The sequence below is a fragment of the Salmo trutta genome, chromosome 26 (genome assembly GCF_901001165.1).
Source record: "Salmo trutta chromosome 26, fSalTru1.1, whole genome shotgun sequence".
Lineage (NCBI taxonomy): Eukaryota > Metazoa > Chordata > Actinopteri > Salmoniformes > Salmonidae > Salmo > Salmo trutta.
Genome location: NC_042982.1, coordinates 19,181,901 through 19,203,789, shown reverse-complemented (window position 1 = coordinate 19,203,789; position 21,889 = coordinate 19,181,901). Strand labels below are relative to the sequence as shown.

General features: G+C 42.7%; 1 protein-coding gene across 4 annotated transcripts in view; it reads left to right on the top strand.

Annotated features, from left to right (window-relative positions):
- LOC115163327 (breast carcinoma-amplified sequence 3) overlaps window positions 1–21,889 on the top strand; it is a 305,848-nt gene that overhangs the window by 97,698 nt on the left and 186,261 nt on the right. For 2 of the 4 annotated variants that reach the window (XM_029715120.1, XM_029715119.1), the window contains 2 exons: window positions 3,955–4,105; window positions 18,107–18,151. In XM_029715120.1, the coding sequence (XP_029570980.1) occupies window positions 3,955–4,105; window positions 18,107–18,151 (196 nt within the window). The remainder of the gene's footprint in view (window positions 1–3,954; window positions 4,106–18,106; window positions 18,152–21,889) is intronic. The other 2 variants (XM_029715122.1, XM_029715121.1) reach the window with 1 other exon arrangement.

Genomic DNA, 21,889 nt, shown 5'->3' with positions numbered 1-21,889 from the left:
AATAGATAATAAACTATTCAAAATTAACAGTAAACATTACACTCACAAAAGTTCCTAAAGAATAAAGACATTTAAATGTCATATGTCTATATACAGTAGTGTTGTAACAATGTGCAAATGGTTAAAGTGTCTCTCTCTCTTCTACTCCTCTCCCTCTCTTTTTCTCTCTTCCCTGGAAGTGAGTATTTTAATAATAATAGTTTGGGGAATTGCGATCGCAGGGCTGGTTTGGCATGACAGTGAAACTTCAGCTCAACAGAGTAGCTAAAGTTCCTTTCTCCTCTTATACCCCCTCATTTCCTTCACCTTAATCCCTACTTCCTGTGCCCCCACCCTTCCCTCTCTCCCTCTCTCCCTCCTTCCCTCTTCACTATAACATGTCTGGGAAACTTGGACAAGCAAGAAAGGCATGAATGGATGAAACGGTATACACTGAATGTACAGAAAATTAGAAATACCATCCTAATATGGAGTTGCAGCCCCTTTTGCTTTCACAACAGCCTCAATTAGTCGGTGAATGGACTCTACAAGGTGTCAAAAGCGTTCCGCAGGGATGCTGGCCCATGTTGACTCCAATGCTTCCCACAGTTGTGGCTGAATGTACTTTGGGTGGTGAACCATTCTTGATACACACTGGAAACTGTTGAACGTGAAAAACCCAGCAGCGTTGCAGTTCTTGACACACTCAAACTGGTGTGCCTGGCACCTACTACCATACCCCGTTCAAAGGCACTTATATCTTTTGTCTTGCCCATTCAACCTTTCCTATTCACAATCCATGTCTCAAGCCTTAAAAATCCTTCTTTAACCTGTCTCCTTCCCTTCATCTACACTGATTGAAGTGGATTTAACATGTGTCATCAATAATGGATCATAGCTTTCACCTGGATTCACCTGGTCAGTCTGTCATGGATAGAGCAGGTGTTCCTAATGTTTTGTGCACTCAGTGTACATCAGTATTCCCTAGCCTTGCATCCGCTGCTTGCTTTCTTTCTGCCTGTCTCGCTCTACTCTCTCTTTCTACGTCTCTCGTTCTACTTCTCTCTCTCTCTACCTCTCTCTATACGTATCTCTCTCTCTCTCTCTCTCTCTCTCTCTCTCTCTCTCTCTCTCTACCAACCAGAGTGCTCCTCTTTACCTTACTTGCTTTTTCACGGCCAAGTCCCAAGTCCACGTGCAAACAAAACACAATTCAAATTCAACATGAAAATATTTGTCAACAGCTGCAAAGTCTAGACACTTTTTTTCTTCTCGGAAACGGCCGAGCTCATTTCTTGTGTGCATCGGATGCAAATCGGGCAGCAAAAGCGAGATATCCATGACCGGGCTGAGAGGGAAACCGAGAGACGGAGAGACGCTGTTTAGATGAGGATGCAAATTGGTTCGGAGCACAAGGGAGTGAGGGAGGGATGTAGAGAAGGATGGAGATGGAGGGATAGAGGTAGAGAGAGTGAGGGATGTAGAAAAGAACGGAGGGAAAGAGGTAGAGATGGAGGGATGGATGGATGAAGGGATAGAGGGAGCAAAGTTTCGGATCAAGGGAAATGGAGGGAGGGATGGAGAGATCAGGCTGGGTCAGGTGACATGCTGACCTCTGGCGGGAGCCTTGGCTGGACTGGGCCAGGTGGATTTGCATTGATGGATCTTCTTTCCATGGGGCTGTCATGTATCAGTTCTCAGGCACATCACGCCCCAGTCATTAATCAAATCATGGCCCCATCTCGCTCCCTCGCTAGGCTAGCGATCTCTCTGCCAGACACTCCTTCTCCTCTCTCTCCCCCTCAGACAAGCAGACATCCAAGATGTGTTTTAGATATCGTCTTCTGCCTGTGCGTGGTTTTCGCCACTTTTCCCTGTCCTCTCCTCACTGACTGGCCTCTGATGAGTTGGACCCCTTGGAATAACGGAGGGGGTGTAGCGGTCCAGTCAACAGCCCAATAGCCACGATAGCTCCACCAAAGTCAACTACACCTGTTCCTCTTTGGGTTGTCAAGGGTGAGGGGGTTAATGTGGTGCATGCAGACACAGAGAGAAAGATTGAGATGGGGAGAGAGACTGAGAGAAAAGAAAAAGAGAGACGGAGAGAGAGCGGCGGGTTGAAGTGTCCTGCTGGAAGGATGCTAAATTCATTAAGATTTTTTCTTCCTCCTGTCCTACGTTTAGGCCAGCTGTAGCACCATTATGGCTTTACAGGCTGCTTCCTGTTCAAATTCTTCCTTTTTTCTCCTGCTCTTCCACACAAAAGGTGGCTGCGTTGGGGGTGTAGTGCTTTTGAAATTTGAAGGGCCCTCGAGAGCCCAGGGCAACTGTCTCTCTCTCTGTCGGGTTGGAGAGACGGAGAGGCTTAGAGGCCAAGTGGGAAGGAGGGTTGCATTCCAAATGGCACCTTTTTCCCTACATAGTGCGCTACTTTTGACCAGAGCCCTATGAGCCCTGGTCAAAAGTAGTGCTCTATATAGGGAATTGGGCTCCATTTGGGATACAAACAAAGTTTGTATAACGTCCTCATCTCTGAAGGCCCTGCTGTTTTGTTGGGCCTCCACATCTAAATGGTCTCTTTTTGGATTAACACAAAGACATTATTTGGCCGCACTAATGAAACACAGAGAAACACTTTAATGATCTAAACCCCCTTCTCCCCTCCTCCTCCCCCTCTTCCTCCCCCTGTCCCCCCCTTCCTCCTCCTCTCCCCATCACTGCTTTGATTCCAATAATAATCACAACCCTCTCCTTCTTCATTGTGTTGTTTTTCTAGCATGTTTTCTTTTGTCTCTTTGTCCCTGGGTTCCCCCCTTTTAAACTCGATGGCTGTCGCCTTTCAAATGCAACAATGGAGAAAGGAAAACATTCAGAGAAAGATTATTGAGTTTTGGTCCTGAAGGTTATGCTGTTTTTCTGTGAGAGTACTTAAACTTGAATCTTTGTAAGGACACAGATTGCATTGTAAAATACATCATAGTACATTCTAGGTTGAAGTGTATTGTGTCGTGATGGAGAGTAGAGCTTATGGAGAAATTGGTCAATCCTGTTTCCCATATTGTCTTTATTGAATGAGTTATTGATATTGAACAGGTTAATGTGATTTAGGAATTATATGGAACTAATGCTGAGGGCTATGATCAGGCCGACCATCATGCGAAGAGTTTACCGTTCTCCTCAGATGACCTGCATATTTAATAAAGCTCTTCATATTATATTCACTGTACAACTTCAAAGGGATATATTCCATAGATCATGAAATAGTGTCTCATCAAATAGTTGTAACTTGTTGAAACCAGGTATGATGTGGTGGACATAAGAACCAGCCGTTGGTTTTCACTGTAAAAACGTCTCGTAATATTTAACGTTCACGCAATAGATGTTGAACTCCTAGAAGTGACCTGACTTTGACTTACTGCTGCTGTTTTACGTGCAACAGTTGTACTCATAGGAATGAATGGATTCTACATTACTGCTTTGGTATTTACAATTAGTGCTTAAATGTACAGTTAGAGAAAGGGACAAATTCTCTAAGTCTACTAAGCCTGCAGTGAGCAAACATCTTTGTGTGTGTGTGTGAGTGCGTGTTTGTGTGTTCATGCCATACTTAAACATCATGAACCTCTCTGATGTAGCTCTTTAAGGCCAGTCGATGTGGTGCCCTTTGACATGGCCTGATTGTGTTTAGCTTGGGCTCCACTCAGATGAGAGAGGTGTGTGTGTGTGTGTGTGTGTGTGTGCGACTCCTGTTGATTAGGTCTGATTAACTGGGTACTAGTGGCTCTGAGGCGCCGCATCTTGAGCTGGTTACCTCCAATCAGGGCCACGGCTCCTCTAAGGCCTTGGACCCCAGGTATGCGTGTGTACATATGTTGATGAAACATAGGACTACATGAACTGTTGCATTGTTATTGTTGGACTTGGACTATAAAATAGGACTTGTGTTAAATATTTTCTCTCTCTCTCTCTGTGCAGCTAAACTCACCAGCCAGGAGTCGTACAACAACTTCACCAACAACAACATGGGTAACCCTCGTCTGTCCCCGCTGCCCAGCCTCACCATAGTGCTGCCCCTGGCACAGATCAAACAGCCCATGACCCTGGGCACCATGACCAAGCGCTCCGGGTGAGTCTTCCTGCCCTGCATCCAGCCATGTGTTGTTGTCACACTCTGTCCATCCCACTCTGTCCATCCCACTCTGTCCATCACACTCTGTCCATCACACTCTGTCCATCACACTCTGTCCATCTAACTATTCACTAGTATTAACCTGAAGTAGCCTTTACAACTCAGCCTGTCCTCCTTTGGTCACAGCCAAAGCCATTGATCATGTTGAATTTTTAGTTGTTCATCTGTATCTGTTATGAACCCATTGGATCTGCAAGAAACATCCACATGATATTATACCCAGCCTGGTTTGGAGTCGGTTGCCAGTCTGTCTCTACACTACAGTAAAGCTACATGTCTCTATGGAAACATTTCCCAGTGAGTCTCTCTCTCAGGCAGTATCTGTGCGTGTCAGTGTGTCCTCTCCCTTGGTCAGTCACGCTATGACTAAGTCTGTAGTTTTAAGAGGCGGTGAGTCAGAGGAGAGAGACTGCACCTTGTGAACTTCATTTACATACAGGTGGCATCACAATTATGGCTGGATTTTAATATTTTCATTTAAATGTAATTTTCCTGTCATGTTTGAATGGGACATGTTGTAATGATGGAAGCAGCAGGCTACTGGAGTTTCTTCCCAATGATATTAGATCACTTCAGTTCTGTATAAAGATCTGAGACTGGTGGTTAGAAACACACCATCATTAGTTTGATTCATCTGCATGATTATTACAAGGGATTTGTTTTATGGTGAAAGGAAACCCTTTTTTTGCATGCCCTACTTAGCAAAACACAGTAGGTAGAGAGGAGAGATTTGAGCGTATAACTGGCAGGTCATCCTTCTGGAGGAAACTCCTAAACTGGCTAGTTGATTATTACTTTTCTTTCTACAGATCGGCTGCTTCTGTCTGTCTGTCTGTCTGTCTGTCTGTCTGTCTGTCTGTCTGTCTGTCTGTCTGTCTGTCTGTCTGTCTGTCTGTCTGAGCCAGCCAGCCAGCCAGCCAGCCAGCCAGTTAGTTTTCCAGTATCCTTCCTCTCAAATAGACAAGCACAACCTTCTCACCAGGTCTCCTCTCTACTGTATCAAGTCAAGACAATAGGACTGTATTAGTTGCCACAGCAAAGTCACAAAAAAATAAAGCTCCTGTCCTACTCAAGTCAGACATGTACATTAAAGATAACTCCCATCTTTCCATTCGTCTGTCTGTCTGTCCGCTTCAGGAGAGAAGGCATCAGGGCGGGCTAATGAAGCTAGACAGGCAGCTGTGCATCCCTCTCCTGCCCTGCACCAGACCCCCTACATACATACACACACACACACACACACACACACACACACACACACACACACACACACACACACACACACACACACACACACACACACACACACACACACACACACACACATAGGCGGCAGGTTGGGCCCATGAAGTGCGGGGTGATATCAAGTGTGTTCACGCAGACTTGCGCAGGAGTATCTAGGCACCATCTGTTTGTTTGCGTAGCCGGCTGTGTGTGTGTGTGTGTGTGTGTGTGTGTGTGCGCGCGCGCGCGCAAACGGGCCATCCGGTAGCTGTATTTACACCTGTGTGAGCAGATACCCGTTGGGAGAGGAACACACCAGGTGGTTAACCTACATTCTCTCATGGCCCGTCTGTCTGCAGCCTACTCTAGTGCATTTCAAACACACACACTCCATTGCCCCACAGACCGCTCCTGGAGGAAGCCACCACAGTCTTTGTTCCACACAGGGCACCAGTCTGAAGGTATCCTCCTGTCCTATTCCAACTTCCTTTATGATCTCATATTTGACCGGACTAGCCGTTACTATTAGAGAAAGACTGATATGGATTCTTTTCGGGCCGATAGCGTTTTTTGGGGGTCAAGTAGGCCGATAGCCGATATTCAATATAATTACATTTGAAGATTTTGATGACAAAATATCCCAGAGATAGCCATGTATGCATCAATTTTAAAATCAAACAATACATTTGACTTAGATTGATAAAAACTAACTACATAACGGTAAAACTTTTATTTGAATGGTAAATGTCTTGATAATCTGGGTAAATCAAGATGGCATAGGCCTACTCACAATACAGGTAAATGCATATTCAATAGGACTGTCTGCATGCATTGAGTTATTGAGCTTGTTTTGGTTGATCGAAACAAACTCAATAATGCTACAGTTGACATATGGGACTTATATTAGCCTACTGATCAACAACATTTGTATAGAAGCATCACTCCAGCATGTCATGCCTGTATGGAAGGACATCATATAGTCAGTTATTAGTTTGAGAATATGAAGAAATTCTATTATTTGCAAATGTGTCCAACCTAATGATTTGTGATCACAGAGGCTTATGAAAGTAGGATTTTTTTGTCGTTTTCCATGATAGGGAAGGGGAAAAAAATCTTCAGATGTCAGGACGCATCTCTAAAACATTTTAAAACACTTCTTTCTTTCCCTATTTCAACAATCATCTAAACCGACTATCAATTGTCAATTTATAGATATAATTGCGTCTGGTCAAATCAGCGCCATGAAATAGCTAATGTTACGTCGCAAGTCAGATGGTTCGTTCCCGAAAAATGATAACCAGCTAACGTTAGCTAGCTACGTTGACTATTGGCGCCTATCTGACATATTAGCACCATGTTTATCTAGCCAGCTAGCTAGCACAGTAGCTAATATTCGTAGCTAGCTAACACCACAGATGAAAGGGTTAGTTATCATAATCTTTGCTAAGAAGTCACATAGCTAGCTTGCTTATTGCATGTATGTCCAGGCATGTCGACACAAGCCTTGTTATTAGTGAATTAAGTAAACTAATATTTGCAACAGGAGTTTTGATTTTGGTCACTGTGTCAGTTCATCCATTTCTCAATATTGCACCTTTCTGTTGGTAAATGAGCTAGCTTGCTGCTGCTTCAGATTTTCCCAGCTAGACCTTCCTCTGCGTTATCCAGTGCTCGTGGCTCAGGCAGTGAGTGGCTGCTGGCATAGCAGCAGTTTTGCTATGTAGAGGGAGTATTGTCTAAGCCGATAGAGAAGGGCTGATAGACTAGAAAAGGCCAATATCGGCCCAATATATCGGCTTAATTGCTAACAGGCCAGAATTGGAGCTGAAGACTTTCAACAGTTTGCTTCCCTCAGAACAAGCCATTAGGAGTAAGGGAGATGAAAGGACACCCCCGTCCCTCTGTCCCTCTTTCAGAGTTGTTCCAGTTGTCTCTGTGTTTGGAGGGAGGGGATGAGATGTATCCCTGTGATGCACAGCATCCTGCCCCGATAACCTCCACCAGACGAGGGCAGATTTCCAGGGTAAGGGAGCAGACAGAGCTGGAGCCAAGGCTCTGGGACACCTCAAAGTCACTACAGAGATGTGGGCTCTCTCCCCACTGGGTACAACAGACATGGGTTCAACAGACATAGTATTTGGTTTTTGATTGAGCATTGCTACAGAGCCAGATGGGCAGGGTACTTTTGAACCCAGGTCTTTAGTACAGTGAGAATGGTCTGAGATGGAGAGACAGAGAGTGTAAAAGAGAGAAATGAGCACTGTCATTTGAGGCCTTCGAGAGCTTTTTAACTTTTTAGTGTTTGGTTGCTTCAATCCTGGATTGTATTGCAAGCAAAGTATACTCTGAAATGCACTCAGAGAGACACGTGTTTGAAATGAAACGGCAATGAATTAGAGATGGAGATGAAAAGGAAAACAAGGGAATCTGACCTGGAGTAAATCCCACTGATGGGTATTCTCCGCTAATGCAGACAGAGATGGAGAGAGCGAGGGAGATGGAGAGAGCGAGGGAGACAGAGAGTGGGCCCTCCTGACCTTCCACAGATGGGCAGAACAGATTACTATAATACTTTTGTACAGTAGGAGCAACTAGCCGCCTGCCAACCCATTGTCTCATAGAGCTCTAATGAGAAAAGCACTGAGAGGAGATGGGCTTTAAGAGCCTAAAAGCAGCTAGCGAGCCCTGTAGCGCCAGGCCTCCAGCACACACAGCACTGCGTATGGAACGTGTCACATGCTAAACCGTTTGCACAAATCACCCTCTCCTCCCTTTAATGGCCCTGGCGGAGCAGCATTAAGGCCCATGGGTTAAGAGTTGAATGTGTGAACGATTACTCCATGGGAGTGGGGTCGTCAACCTCCCAGGTCGATTTATCACTTTCTCTATTGGTCTCTCCCCTCATCCCCTCTTCCCCCCTATCAACCATACGCCTGCTTTTCTTGGTGTTTCTGTGTGTTCTCAACAGAGTCGTAATGCGAGCATTAGCTAGCATGTTTGGAGACAAACTTTTTATATACTGTAAGTAGGGCCTTTACAGTGTTTTCTATTAGCGCGGCCGGTTACAGACTCATTTTCAGCCAGCTATATTTTCCACTTCATATTAACAAGGCTACTTTTCATTAAATTGTTTTTAAATTCGCTTGACCGTCGAGCCCTTTCCTGCTAGAATGAATGATATGCATCTCTTCTAGCGATCTATTGATAGGATAGGCGCCTGTCAGTCAGAAAGCAAGCGATGACAGGGAGACGCAGCAGAGAGGAAGACGTGAATCTGTCCAAAATAAGCCCAGTGTGTTTCTATGGGCATATTTTGGACTGAAGCTTGTCGCGTGTCTTCCTGCCTTTGGGACAATGTTAGGGCGGAAACCTGAGCATCTCGTCATTATATACAGATCTCTGATTGCAGTCAAATTTCTTTACATGGAGGTGTGGGAGGGTATAAGGTCTTATATTGAGAGTATGAATAGGGTCTTACATTGAGAGTATCTTCATCATGATACCAATAGAAAATAATAGCAATCTATATTTTCAAAAGCGTGTGAGTTTCATGTTCATATTTCACAACCTCCACGGGCTCTTGGAGTTGCCTATACGTGATTTAGCAAAATAATAGGCCTATACTTGATTTAGGCTACATGCTAAATGTTTCTGCTCTGTGATAGATGAGTAAACGAATAGATGATGAGCAGCACTCACCTCAACTTAGCTAACATTTCCACAGCCTAAGTGTAGCCTAACCAATATCCAAACGGAGTCCTCAAGCTTGTCTAAAAGCAGCACGACACGCTGCTGAAATAGTTGAACACACGCGGGTAAGCTATTGCTTCAAATGTAGACTTTTTGGGAGTTTCAATCAGCACTAAGAAATAATGTTATGCCTTCAACTGCATTCACCTACTTTATTCCAATATTTTTGTGTTTCAGTGCTATTTATTCCCACAGTAAGTCTTTATGTATCCATCTAGTTGTGGTTAAGAAAACTGTTCGAAGGGTTATGCAAAGAGATGGGTGAAATGACATGCCTCGCAAAGTTTAGAATTGCCAGGAAGATGGTAACAGGCTACTATTAACAGCCGCTGCCTAGCAACCATCAAGAGCTTAAAAGCGTGGTGCATGCCAGTGCTGCCTCAGCAATACGGCTACGTTTTATACTAAGCCGTAGGCAGAACTTTACAGCAATCATGACTATGTCGGTTTGCAGAAATAAAAGTTTAGGCTTTGATACCGGCAACACCTTTCAGATATAAATAAAAGGCGGAAAAAGTTGGCGTGAAAACGTCTTAGTATGAAAGTTGTATAAGAAAGTAGTCCTGATCATATACTGTAGGCCTAGACCTAGACAATATCCAGAACAACTAACAATGCTCTTGAGTTCATACATTTTCAGTCATTCAAATTGTAAAGTCATGTCTTTATACACAATACCACAACAAATTCTTCCGATCTGGGAGGCAAGGTCTTCAATAATTTCATTGTGTATTTCAGATGGAATCAGTGCATTAGAATGTACCAGAGCACACCAAAATCTACTTTCATTTACATTTACATTTAAGTCATTTAGCAGACGCTCTTATCCAGAGCGACTTACAAATTGGTGCATTCACCTTATGATATCCAGTGGAACAACCACTTTACAATAGTGCATCTAAATCTTTTAAGGGGGGGGATAGAAGGATTACTTTATCCTATCCCAGGTATTCCTTAAAGAGGTGGGGTTTCAGGTGTCTCCGGAAGGTGGTGATTGACTCCTCTGTCCTGGCGTCGTGAGGGAGCTTGTTCCACCATTGGGGTGCCAGAGCAGCGAAATGTTTGGACTGGGCTGATAGTCTGGACTGACTTTCCTCAGCTAGATTTTTCAAACACCTTGGTGGGTGCCTGGCTGGCTACTTTTTCTATTTGTCTAGCTACTCTATGTACAGTTGAAGTCGGAAGTTTACATACTCCTTTTCCAAATACATTTTAACTCAGTTTTTCACATTTCCTGACATTTAATCCTTGTAAAGATTCCCTGTCTTAGGTCAGTTAGGATCACCACTTTATTTTAAGAATTTGAAATGTCAGAATAATAGTAGAGTGAATGATTTATTTAAGCTTTTATTTCTTTCATCACATTCCCAGTGGGTCAGAAGTTTACATACACTCAATTAGTATTTGGTAGCATGGCCTTTAAATTGTTTAACTTGGGTCAAACATGTTGGGTAGCCTTCCACAAGCTTCCCACAATAAGTTGGGTGAATTTTGGCCCATTCCTCCTGACAGAGCTGGTGTAACTGAGTCAGGTTTGTAGGCCTCCTTGCTCGCACATGCTTTTTCAGTTCTGCCCACATATTTTCTATAGGATTGAGGTCTGGGCTTTGTGATGGCCACTCCAATACCTTGACATTGTTGTCCTTAAGCCATTTTGCCACAACTAGAATGCTTAGGGTCATTATCCATTTGGAAGACCCATTTGCGACCAATGTCGCTGATGTCTTGAGATGTTGCTTCACGCAATTTTCCATCCTCACGATGCCATCTATTTTGTGAAGTGCACCAGTCCCTCCTGCAGCAAAGCACCCCCACAACATGATGCTGCCATCCCCGTGCTTCACGGTTGGGATGGTGTTCTTCGGCTTTCAAGCCTCCACCTTTTTCCTCCAAACATAACGATGGTCATTACGGCAAACAGTTATTTTTGTTTCATCAGACCAGAGGACATTTCTCCAAAAAGTACGACCTTTGTCCCCATGTGTAGCTGCAAACCGTAGTCTGGCTTTTTTATGGCGGTTTTAGAACAGTGGCTTCTTCCTTGCTGAGCGGCCTTTCAGGTTATGTCGATATTGGACTAGTTTTACTGTGGATATAGATACTTTGGTACCTTTTTTCTCCAGCATCTTCACAAGGTCCTTTGCTGTAGTTCTGGGATTGATTTGCACTTTTCGCACCAAAGTACGTTCATCTCTAGGAGACAGAACGCGTCTCCTTCCTGAGCGATATGACAGCTGCGTGGTCCCATGGTGTTTATACTTGCGTACTATTGTTTGTACAGATGAACGTGGTACCTTTAGGCGTTTGGAAATTGCTCCCAAGGATGAACCAGACTTGTGGAGGTCTACAATAATTTTTCTGAGGTCTTGGCTGATTTCTTTTGATTTTCCCATTATGTCAAGCAAAGAGACACTGAGTTTGAAGGTAGGCCTTGAAATACATCCACTGGTACAACTCCAATTGACTCAAATGATGTCAATTAGCCTATCAGAAGCTTCTAAAGCCATGACATCATTTTCTGGAATTTTCCAAGCTGTTTAAAGGCACAGTCAACTTAGTGTATGTAAACTTCTGACCCACTGGAATTGTGATGCAGTGAATTATAAGTGAAATAATCTGTCTGTAAACAATTGTTGGAAAAAGGACTTGTGTCATGCACAAAGTAGATGTCCTAACCGACTTGCCAAAACTATAGTTTGTTAACAAGAAATTTGTGTAGTGGATGAAAAATGAGTTTTAATGACTCCCACCTAAGTTTATGTAAATTTCCAACTTGTGGAAGACACTACCTATACTGTATATTAAATGTAATTTGTGTTGTAATCTTTTATATCATATTGTTAGTGCGTTTGGAAACTATTTGCCTAGTTTTATCAGTTTTTTAAAAATAATTTAGCATGTCAGAAACAGACAACCTATCGACAACACTTATTACCATAACCATCTGGAACAGACTGCCTGCATGACTTTAACTAAATTCAATTTCCTCTATTGACCAGCAGTGTCCCTCTCCAAACTGAACTGTAAGAAATAAGAAACAGCACAACATGCATTATTTGAACCCAAGATCCAGTACATGCTTGTTGCATTGAGACCTGAAACACTACTTATCCGTATCCTATCAGCCACCATCCATTTACCCAGCAGGAGGCTAGCAGGAAGCCAGGGGTTAAGTGCCTCACAGGGGGGATAAAGTACACCAGTGATGCCCGCCTCCCAGTGCCAGTGAACGCTCAATTGAGGCCAGGGCCCGACGGTAATGTTAAAATGTTGAACTACCCCCCCTGCCCATGCTGGTTGGCTCACTTTCGGATGTAATGAACCCATGCCCATGTTGTTATGTTAGCTACTGGCTAATCCCTATCCATGTTGTTAGGCTAGCCACTAGCTATTGGATATCTGTGTAACCTCTGGCCCATGCTGTTTGGCTGCTGGCTAAATGTGTTCGAACAAGCATAACAGGAGTAGAGTTAGCATAGCCAAGACCCACTGGTCCTGTTAAAATGTTAAACTGACCCCCTGTCCTGTTGTTAGGCTTGCTACTATAGAACTCTGTGACCCCCCTGCTCATGCTGTTTGTCTAGCTACCAGCTAACCCTTTAACCATGTTGTTTGACTACTGGCTAAAATGTGTTTGAATAAACATAACAGGACCCCCGACCTCCATTACACTGTTCACCCCAAGTCCAACCACTCAGACAAAGGTCTCTTCTGTAAGAGGACTACACTGGTCTCCAGTGTGCATTGGAGGTTATATAGACTCAACAGTAGTCTCCAGTGTGCGTTGGAGGTTATATAGACTCAACAGTAGTCTCCAGTGTGCGTTGGAGGTTATATAGACTCAACAGTAGTCTCCAGTGTGCGTTGGAGGTTATATAGACTCAACAGTAGTCTCCAGTGTGCGTTGGAGGTTATATAGACTCAACACTAGTCTCCAGTGTGCGTTGGAGGTTATATAGACTCAACAGTAGTCTCCAGTGTGCGTTGGAGGTTATATAGACTCAACAGTAGTCTCCAGTGTGCGTTGGAGGTTATATAGACTCAACAGTAGTCTCCAGTGTGCGTTGGAGGTTATATAGACTCAACAGTAGTCTCCCGTGTACGTTGGAGGTTATATAGACTCAACAGTAGTCTCCAGTGTGCGTTGGAGGTTATATAGACTCAACAGTAGTCTCCAGTGTGCGTTGGAGAATATATAGACTCAACACTAGTCTCCAGTGTGCGTTGGAGGTTATATAGACTCAACACTAGTCTCCAGTGTGCGTTGGAGGTTATATAGACTCAACAGTAGTCTCCAGTGTGCGTTGGAGGTTATATAGACTCAACAGTAGTCTCCAGTGTGCGTTGGAGGTTATATAGACTCAACACAAGTCTCCAGTGTGCGTTGGAGGTTATATAGACTCAACAGTAGTCTCCAGTCTCCAAATCACCACCGAATTAAAGTTCACTTTGTGTTATGTTTCTTTTTTTCTCTCCATCTAAGTAACCTCTCCTCATATCCGTGGACTAATACAGATAGTTGACTGCCCTGCTAGTCTACACACACACACACACACACACACACACACACACACACACACACACACACACACACACACACACACTGTCGTGCTAGTCTGCAGAGATTCAGACGGATGCTCCGTCCCTCCACAGCAGATAAAATAAAGAAGTGGCGTGCCGTGCTTTGATTGGCCAGGGGCCTTGTTTGCGTCCCAAATGGCACCCTATACCCTATATAGTGCACTACTTTTGACAAGGCTCCATAGGGCTCAGGTCAAAAGTAGTGCGCTACAATGGGAATAGGGTGTCATTTGGGAGTTCCTGCAGTACTGATGTGGTCTGCTGTGTTCAGGGACAGAGTTCAGCCTCATCTGGCCATTATTACTGTTGGGAAAAAGCTGTTTACTGTAAACTGTTTACAGGGGTCTGTCACTATCTCTGAACATGCAGGGTAAACACAGGAACACACTCCCACTCCTAATGGCTTGTAAACACTGGCCCGGGGAACACACACACTGACAGAGAGATACACACTCAAAAAAAGACTGTACACACCGTCACAAAGAACCGGACACACACTCGCCCACACCCTCAGAGGCTTGCAAACACACACAAATACTCACAAAGACAATGCACAAACACAAATATACACTCACCCAAAAAAGAAGTCACATGCAGACACATGGTGTTCTTTTCAAACACAGTAATAATACGGCAGTATATCTAAGCCATAAACCAACAATGTTTAATTGGCATTAATGTGACATACACAAACTTGATTTTATATGACAGTGATTCTGTAGCGCATATCTGATTCCTTGGTAACGCCCTAAGCAGAGGTAGATAAGATTTCCCTTTTTTCTCTTTAACCCTTTACACTCGTATCTGTATTAGAGGTCGGCCGATTAATCGGCATGGCCGATTTAATTGGGGCCGATTTCAAGTTTTCATAACAATCGGTAATCGGAATTTTTGGGTGCCAATTACGGCCGATTACATTGCACTCCACGAGACTGCATGGCAGGCTGACCACCTGTTACACGAGTGCAGCAGGGAGCCAAGGTAAGTTGCTAGCTAGCATTAAACTTATCTTATAAAAAACAATCAATCTTAACATAATCACTAGTTAACTACACATGGTTGATGATATTACTAGTTTAACTAGCTTGTCCTGCATTGCATATAATCAATGCGGTGCCTGTTATTTTATCATCGAATCACAGCCTACTTCAACTTAAAACTGCATATTTAGTTAAAATAAATTCATGTTAGCAGGCAATATTAACTAGGGAAATTGTGTCACTTCTCTTGCGTCCAGTGCAAGCAGAGTCAGGGAATATGCAGCAGTTTGGGCCGCCTGGCTCGTTGCGAACTGTGTGAAGACCTTTTCTTCCTTACAAAGACCGTAATTAATTTGCCAGAATTTTACATAATTATGACATAACATTGAAGGTTGTGCAATGTAACAGCAATATTTAGACTTGGGGTTGCCACCCGTTCGATAAGATACGGAACGGTTCCGTATTTCACTGAAAGAATAAACGTTTTGTTTTCGAAATGATAGTTTCCGGATTTGACCATATTAATGACCTAAGGCTCGTATTTGTAATTAAGTCTATGATCTGATATTTGATAGAGCAGTCTGACTGAGCGGTGGTAGGCAGTAGCAGGCTCGTAAGCATTCATTCAAACAGCACTTTCCTGCATTTGCCAGCAGTTCTTCGCTGTGCTTCAAGCATTGCACTGTTTATGACTTCAAGCCAATCAACTCCCGAGATTAGGCTGGCAATACTATAGTGTATATAAGAACATCCAATAGTCAAATGTATATGAAATTCAAATGGTATAGAGAGAAATAGTCCTATAATTCCTATAAGAACTACAACCTAAAACTTCTTAACTGGGAATATTGAAGAACTTGGAATATTGAACCACCAGCTTTCATATGTTCTGAGCAAGGAACTTAAACGTTAGCTTTTTTACATGGCACATATTGCACTGTTGCTTTCTTCTCCATCAGTGTTTTTGCATTATTTAAACCAAATTGAACATGTTTCATTATTTATTTGAGACTAAATAGATTTTTATTTATGTATTATATTAAATTAAAATAAAAGTGTTCATTTGGTATTGTTGTAATTGCCATTATTACAAATGTATATGTAAAAATCTGCCGATTTCCATTTAACATTTACATTAAAGTCATTTAGCAGACGCTCTTATCCAGAGCGACTTACAAATTGGTGCATTCACCTTATGATATCCAGTGGAACAACCACTTTGGTATCGGCTTTTTTTGGTCCTCCAATAATCGGTATCGGCATTGAAAAATCATAATTGGTCGACCTCTAATCTGTATATTGGTTGAAAATGGCAGATTTGGGCACTGATAAGCACCTAAATTGGAAATCAGTGGCTGTACAGTAACATGCTATAAATGACGTCAGAGCTCAGGCTCTCCGCTTCACAGCTCTCTATGGGTTTTGACTGACAGCCGTTATGAACTTGAGCACCACGCACGACAACAAGTTGCCCCTATCACTCACACTAATTGGGCAACTTGTGCTAATGTTTTGTTGTCTGAGTGAGGGAAGTGCTGTAAATTAAGATGATTCTATGTATTTTGAAGAATGAGACGTTGAGGATTATTATCAAAAACGTTGATCTCATACAAGCAAGCCAAACACCTTTTGAGTCCAAATGTGCACTTCACATTTTCATATCATTAAACTCATGTCATATACAGTGTCAACGTTTATGATCACCGTGTTTAATGTACAGTTACAAGATGACATGTCGTCACACCCTGAGTTGTTCTGAACAGAATGATCCTCAGTTTGTTTATTGTGAAGAGAATTTGCAGCTGAACACACATCTGAATGACTCCTTTCAATGCTCACCAAAATTACCATCTGAATTGCCTTGTGAAAGCCTGACACTGTAAGATCCTATTTTATAACATAGCTAGTCATGTTGGCAACAGAACAAGCTTTCAAATGATGCCCACCTGACCCAGATTTCTATTTATAATGTGCTGTTTTGGGTTTGCATAAGGAACAACAGTAATTGTGACACAGTAATGGTGGGGATGCAGGGTTTTGTTCTAGTAAGTCAAGAGCTTAAAAAAAGCACCTTATAGTTGAGACTCTTCTTTGAGGCATAAAAGTACATTACAATTACTTAGGAACTGTGCACTCTTTTGACCAGCGCCCTGTGTGACCACTTGGAGACACCAGTTAGTCCTCTCACTCAAACTCTTGTCATTGTTTTGTCTTATGATACACCTACCCCACATTTACCAGGAATATTCTTATCATGTTACTTCATTTTTCATATTTATCAACGATTGTGCCAAAAAGTACAGTAAATATAAAATGCTAATAAAATCAACTGTTTGGGTAGTCTTGTGTCAGGTGAACTGTTGTGTCCTCAACTTTGGTATAATAATTTCCGCTGTCTCTAAACTGTTCCCTTTCAATTGCTACCATGCTTATGCATTTCGAATTTCTTCTGTAAGAATTTTTTTAATTTAGCCTATTCATATAGGCCGATTCCCACGAGTGTAAAGGGTTAATATAAAAAAAATGTCAATGCCTTGTTCCAATGTATGAAAAAGCATACCATGATTTATCACCAAGACTTTGTATTTCTTATTCATACACTCTTTCCTTCAAAGAAAGAAAATAAAAAAAGTTGATTGATAGCTAAAAGGAAAAGCATGCTCGTAAGCTTCCTCTGCCAAAAGTATGGTACAACACACACTGACACACACACACACACACACACACACACACACACACACACACACACACACACACACATACAGTATGTCCTCTGCCAAAGTATGGTACAACACACACTGACACACACACACACACACACACACACACACACACACACACACACACACACACACACACACACACACACACAGTATGTCCTCTGCCAAAGTATGGTACAACACATACACACACACACACACATACAGTATGTCCTCTGCCAAAGTATGGTACAACACACATACATACATACATACATACACACATACATACACACATACATACATACATACATACATACATACATACATACATACATACATACATACATACATACATACATACATACATACATACATACATACATACATACATACATACAATACTTCCTCTGCCAAAAGTATGGTACAACACACACTCACACAGACACACATACAGTATGTCCTTTACCAAACGTATGGTACTGCACTTTACAAAATGGTCTGAGTTGTTGAGTCAAGGAGTCATGTCCCAGGTTTCAGATCAATTCTAACACGGACAGTTTGCTTCCTGCTTTATGTGTCTTGTACGATTAAACAGACAGGTCAAACATGTAAGATGAAAAGTGTCTTTGTCCTAGGCTGACTGGCTAATAATGGTTTTTCCATCTATCTCTTCTTTGTGTGTCTCTCCCTCCCCCATGAAGACCTTACCTCTTTGGGGCAGGATGTTTTGCCATTAAAACTCCATGGTGAGTTTCCCCTCCTCACTACCTACCTACCAGCATGCTCTGTTGTTGCTCTGTCCTGGCTCAAGACAACAGATGTGTCCCAAATGGAACCCTATTCTTTATTTAGTGCACTACTTTTGACCAAAGCTCTGATCAAAAGAAGTGAAGTTAATAGGGAATGAGGTGCCATTTGGGACGCAATCAACGACTGCATCTATCACATCTTTTCATTCGTGTCTGAGTATATTGTGTATTTTCAACACATTCTGTCAGTTTGTTCAGTCATTATCCCTGAGGAAAACACCATGGACGTTCCTCTCTTTTTTCACACTAGTTTTTTGACAATTTTTTGATTCTCTTTTCTTGTGCTCTTTAAGTGGATTTCAGTTTACACTTTGGGTGGGTGATTTCACAAGCTGCTTGTCTTGTGTCTATGCCTAAATCTGACGTCAAGATTCACACCAAACAACATTTAAGCCCACATAAACTGTATTGAGAATTGGGATAGGGGTTCGTATTGAGAAAAGAAAATGGTTGATTTCTGAATATTTTTTTTATGGCGTGGTTAACTCACAAACCCAGAGGTATGTTGGAACATCACTGGAACCTTCTTGTCTGGCTCCTTGTGGTCTATTTGAACCCACCACTTCTTCATGATGGTGACCGATCTCTCTCTCTTTCTTTCTCTCGCACACTCATTCCCTCTTCTTTTGCTGTTCACATTAAACCACAGACCGTTGTATTAAGAATAACACCTTGGTTGATCTCATGTTGTTCCCATTGTGTTTTTATTGTTATTTTGTGGCAATATGATTGAACAATCGGGTGTGCATGCGCTTGAGTCCTAAATTGCACAAAGCCTGTCCGTTGTGAACAGATGTGTGGCTAATATGGCTTTAGCCATCCGTGTGTTTCTTTCTTTTTCTTTGTACGTCAATATTACGATGTAATTGATGAATGTCATGTAGTCAGTGATTTTTCTCCCTTTCTGGGAAAACAACGTGGTGCTTATGTGTGAACTTAGAGAATAACATTGTTGTTGATTTGAAATATGGTTGTTGATTTGTTATAGGCCTATAATCATTTCCTTGAACTTTGAACATTTTGGAATAAGAGGTGGATTGTATAGTCATGAAAGGGCAGTTAGCATTATTTTGTACGTACAGAGATTTTACTATTCATGCATCATTCTGTCTCATCTCATCTCATTTACCTCAGTTGTGATGAAAGATGCCTACTTTTATACAACATTGTCATAGCCAATTTTCCTCAAAATGTAAATTACACAGCCGCCGTGCACAGGCCTATATGTTTAATATGACGTTTTTGTCCACGGACCTCAGTTTGGGCCTAAATCTACTGTGAACGACAGAGAACATTACAGTTCTCTAAGTTAGCAATGAGTTTTCTAACCATGCAGCTCTCTAATACTCAAGAGGGCAGAAAGTTCAGTCTCTCTCTGTCAACGCTGTCTTGTGAAATCAGATGCTTACAAGCTTTTAAAAAGAATCCCCATTATGACAGTCACTTATGGACAGATGATTGAGTGGCTGGACTCAACGGCGATGCAGTGAACTTTTCTTCCTCCGACTCGCTCTCTCACTCCTCTCTCATTCCTCCCTCCATTAACTTCAGGAAATGAATAGCATGTGGTTCCTTCCCCAAGTCTTGGCTTTCCTCTCTTGTTGTGGACAGTTACTCACTCATACTTTTTAATTGAAGCTTGTTTCCCTCTCCTCTCTTAGCTCCTTCCCTCCCAGCCCAGCTAGGCTCTTAGTGAGTTCAGAGAGTGGTATGCTTTTCAAAGGTACATCATTAGCATTTGTTAGCATGATGAACCCCCCCACAGTAACAGTAACTGCCTACCTTTTGCTCTGCCTTTGGCTCCAACTCAAGCTAGCTAGTTAAAGCACTATTGTTCCTGTAGCAGCAGGTCCCTGGACTGAGGGCATAACAGATCATTGGTCTAACTTCATCATTTCAATTGTGTTTTCTAAACAGTGTTTTGTTTGGATGGGCTGGAGAGGATGTGTGAGATGAGGAGCTGGACATGTAACAAGGCCTCTCTTTCTCTCCCATAATGGCTGGCACCCAAATGGCACCCTATCCCTTATAATATAGTGCATTATAAGAGTGTATATATAGGGAATAGGGTGCCATTTCTGACACACCCAATGACACATACAGTACAGTAGCACGTCTTCCTCTCCCCTGAATAACCTCTTCTCTGAACCCTGATGTTCCCCATCTCCGTATCCCTCCTTTTTTTGAACAGTTTAGGATGGAAGAGTGTGGCGCGTAACCTCGGACCACCAGCTCACTCTAGACTAGCTGTTAAATATAGACGTGGAACCTCCATCTAGGACTGTTCTAGGGTGTGGCAGGCAGACAGGAGATGCAACCATCCTACGATAAATCCTTCTCAGCAGTAGTGTGATGAGGAACATTAGACACAGAGCGAGGAAGGGGGGTTGAAGTTTCTGATTCTCTGTGTGCATCCCAAATTTCACCCTTTTCTCCACATAGTGCACTCTTTATTTTGATTTCACCTTTATTTAACCAGGTAGGCCAGTTGAGAACAAGTTCTCATTTACAACTGCGACCTGGCCAAGATAAAGCATAGCAGTGCGATAAAACATCAACACAGAGTTACACATGGAATAAACAAACGTACAGTCAATATCACAATAGAAAAATCTATATACAGTGTGTGCAAATGTAGTAAGATTAGGGAGGTAAGGCAATAAATAGGCCATAGTGGCGAAATAATTACAATTTAGCATTAACACTGGAGTGATAGATGTGCAGATGATGATGTGCAAGTAGAGATACTGGGTTGCAAAAGAGCAAAAATGAACAATATGGGGATGAGGTAGTTGGGTGGGCTATTTACAGATGGGCTGTGTACAGGTGCAGTGATTGGTAAGCTGCTCTGACAGCTGATGCTTAAAGTTAGTGAGGGAGATATGAGTCTCCAGCTTCAGCGATTTTTGCAATTCGTTCCAATCATTGGCAGCAGAGAACTGGAAGGAAAGGCGGCCAAAAGAGGAGTTGGCTTTGGGGATGACCAGTGAAATATACCTGCTGGAGCGCGTGCTACGGGTGGGTGTTGCTAGGGTGACCAGTGAGCTGAGATAAGGCGGGTCTTTACCTAGCAAAGACTTATAGATGACCTGGAGCCAGTGGGTTTGGTGACGAATATGAAGCGAGGGCCAGCCAACGAGAGCATACAGGTCACAGTGGTGGTTAGTATATGGGGCTTTGGTGCCAAAACTGATGGCACTGTGATAGACTACATCCAGTTTGCTGAGTAGTGTTGGGGGCTATTTTGTAAATAACATCACCGAAGTCAGGAATCGGTAGGATGGTCAGTTTTACGAGGGTATGTTTAGCAGCATGAGTGAAGGAGGCTTTGTTGCGAGATAGGAAGCCGATTCTAGATTTAATTTTGGATTGGAGATGCTTAATTTTCAAATATGGGCCCTGGTCAAAAGTATTGCACTATATAGGGAATAGGGTTCCATTTGATATTGTTCCATTTGGGAGGCAGCCTCTGATTATTTCGCTGAGATGTTGAAACGGCATTTTAGTCAGTCTTCCCCACTCAGTCCGCTCGGCTCCCAAATAGCATCATCATTACAGCCATCTGTCTGTAGCTCCAGCCCCCTGCCCCAAGGCCACCTCTGTTTTGGAAGGCTGCTGTAAAATAATAAATGTGACGTTGAGGGATGTGTCCTCCACAAGGCTGCCCAAAGCCCT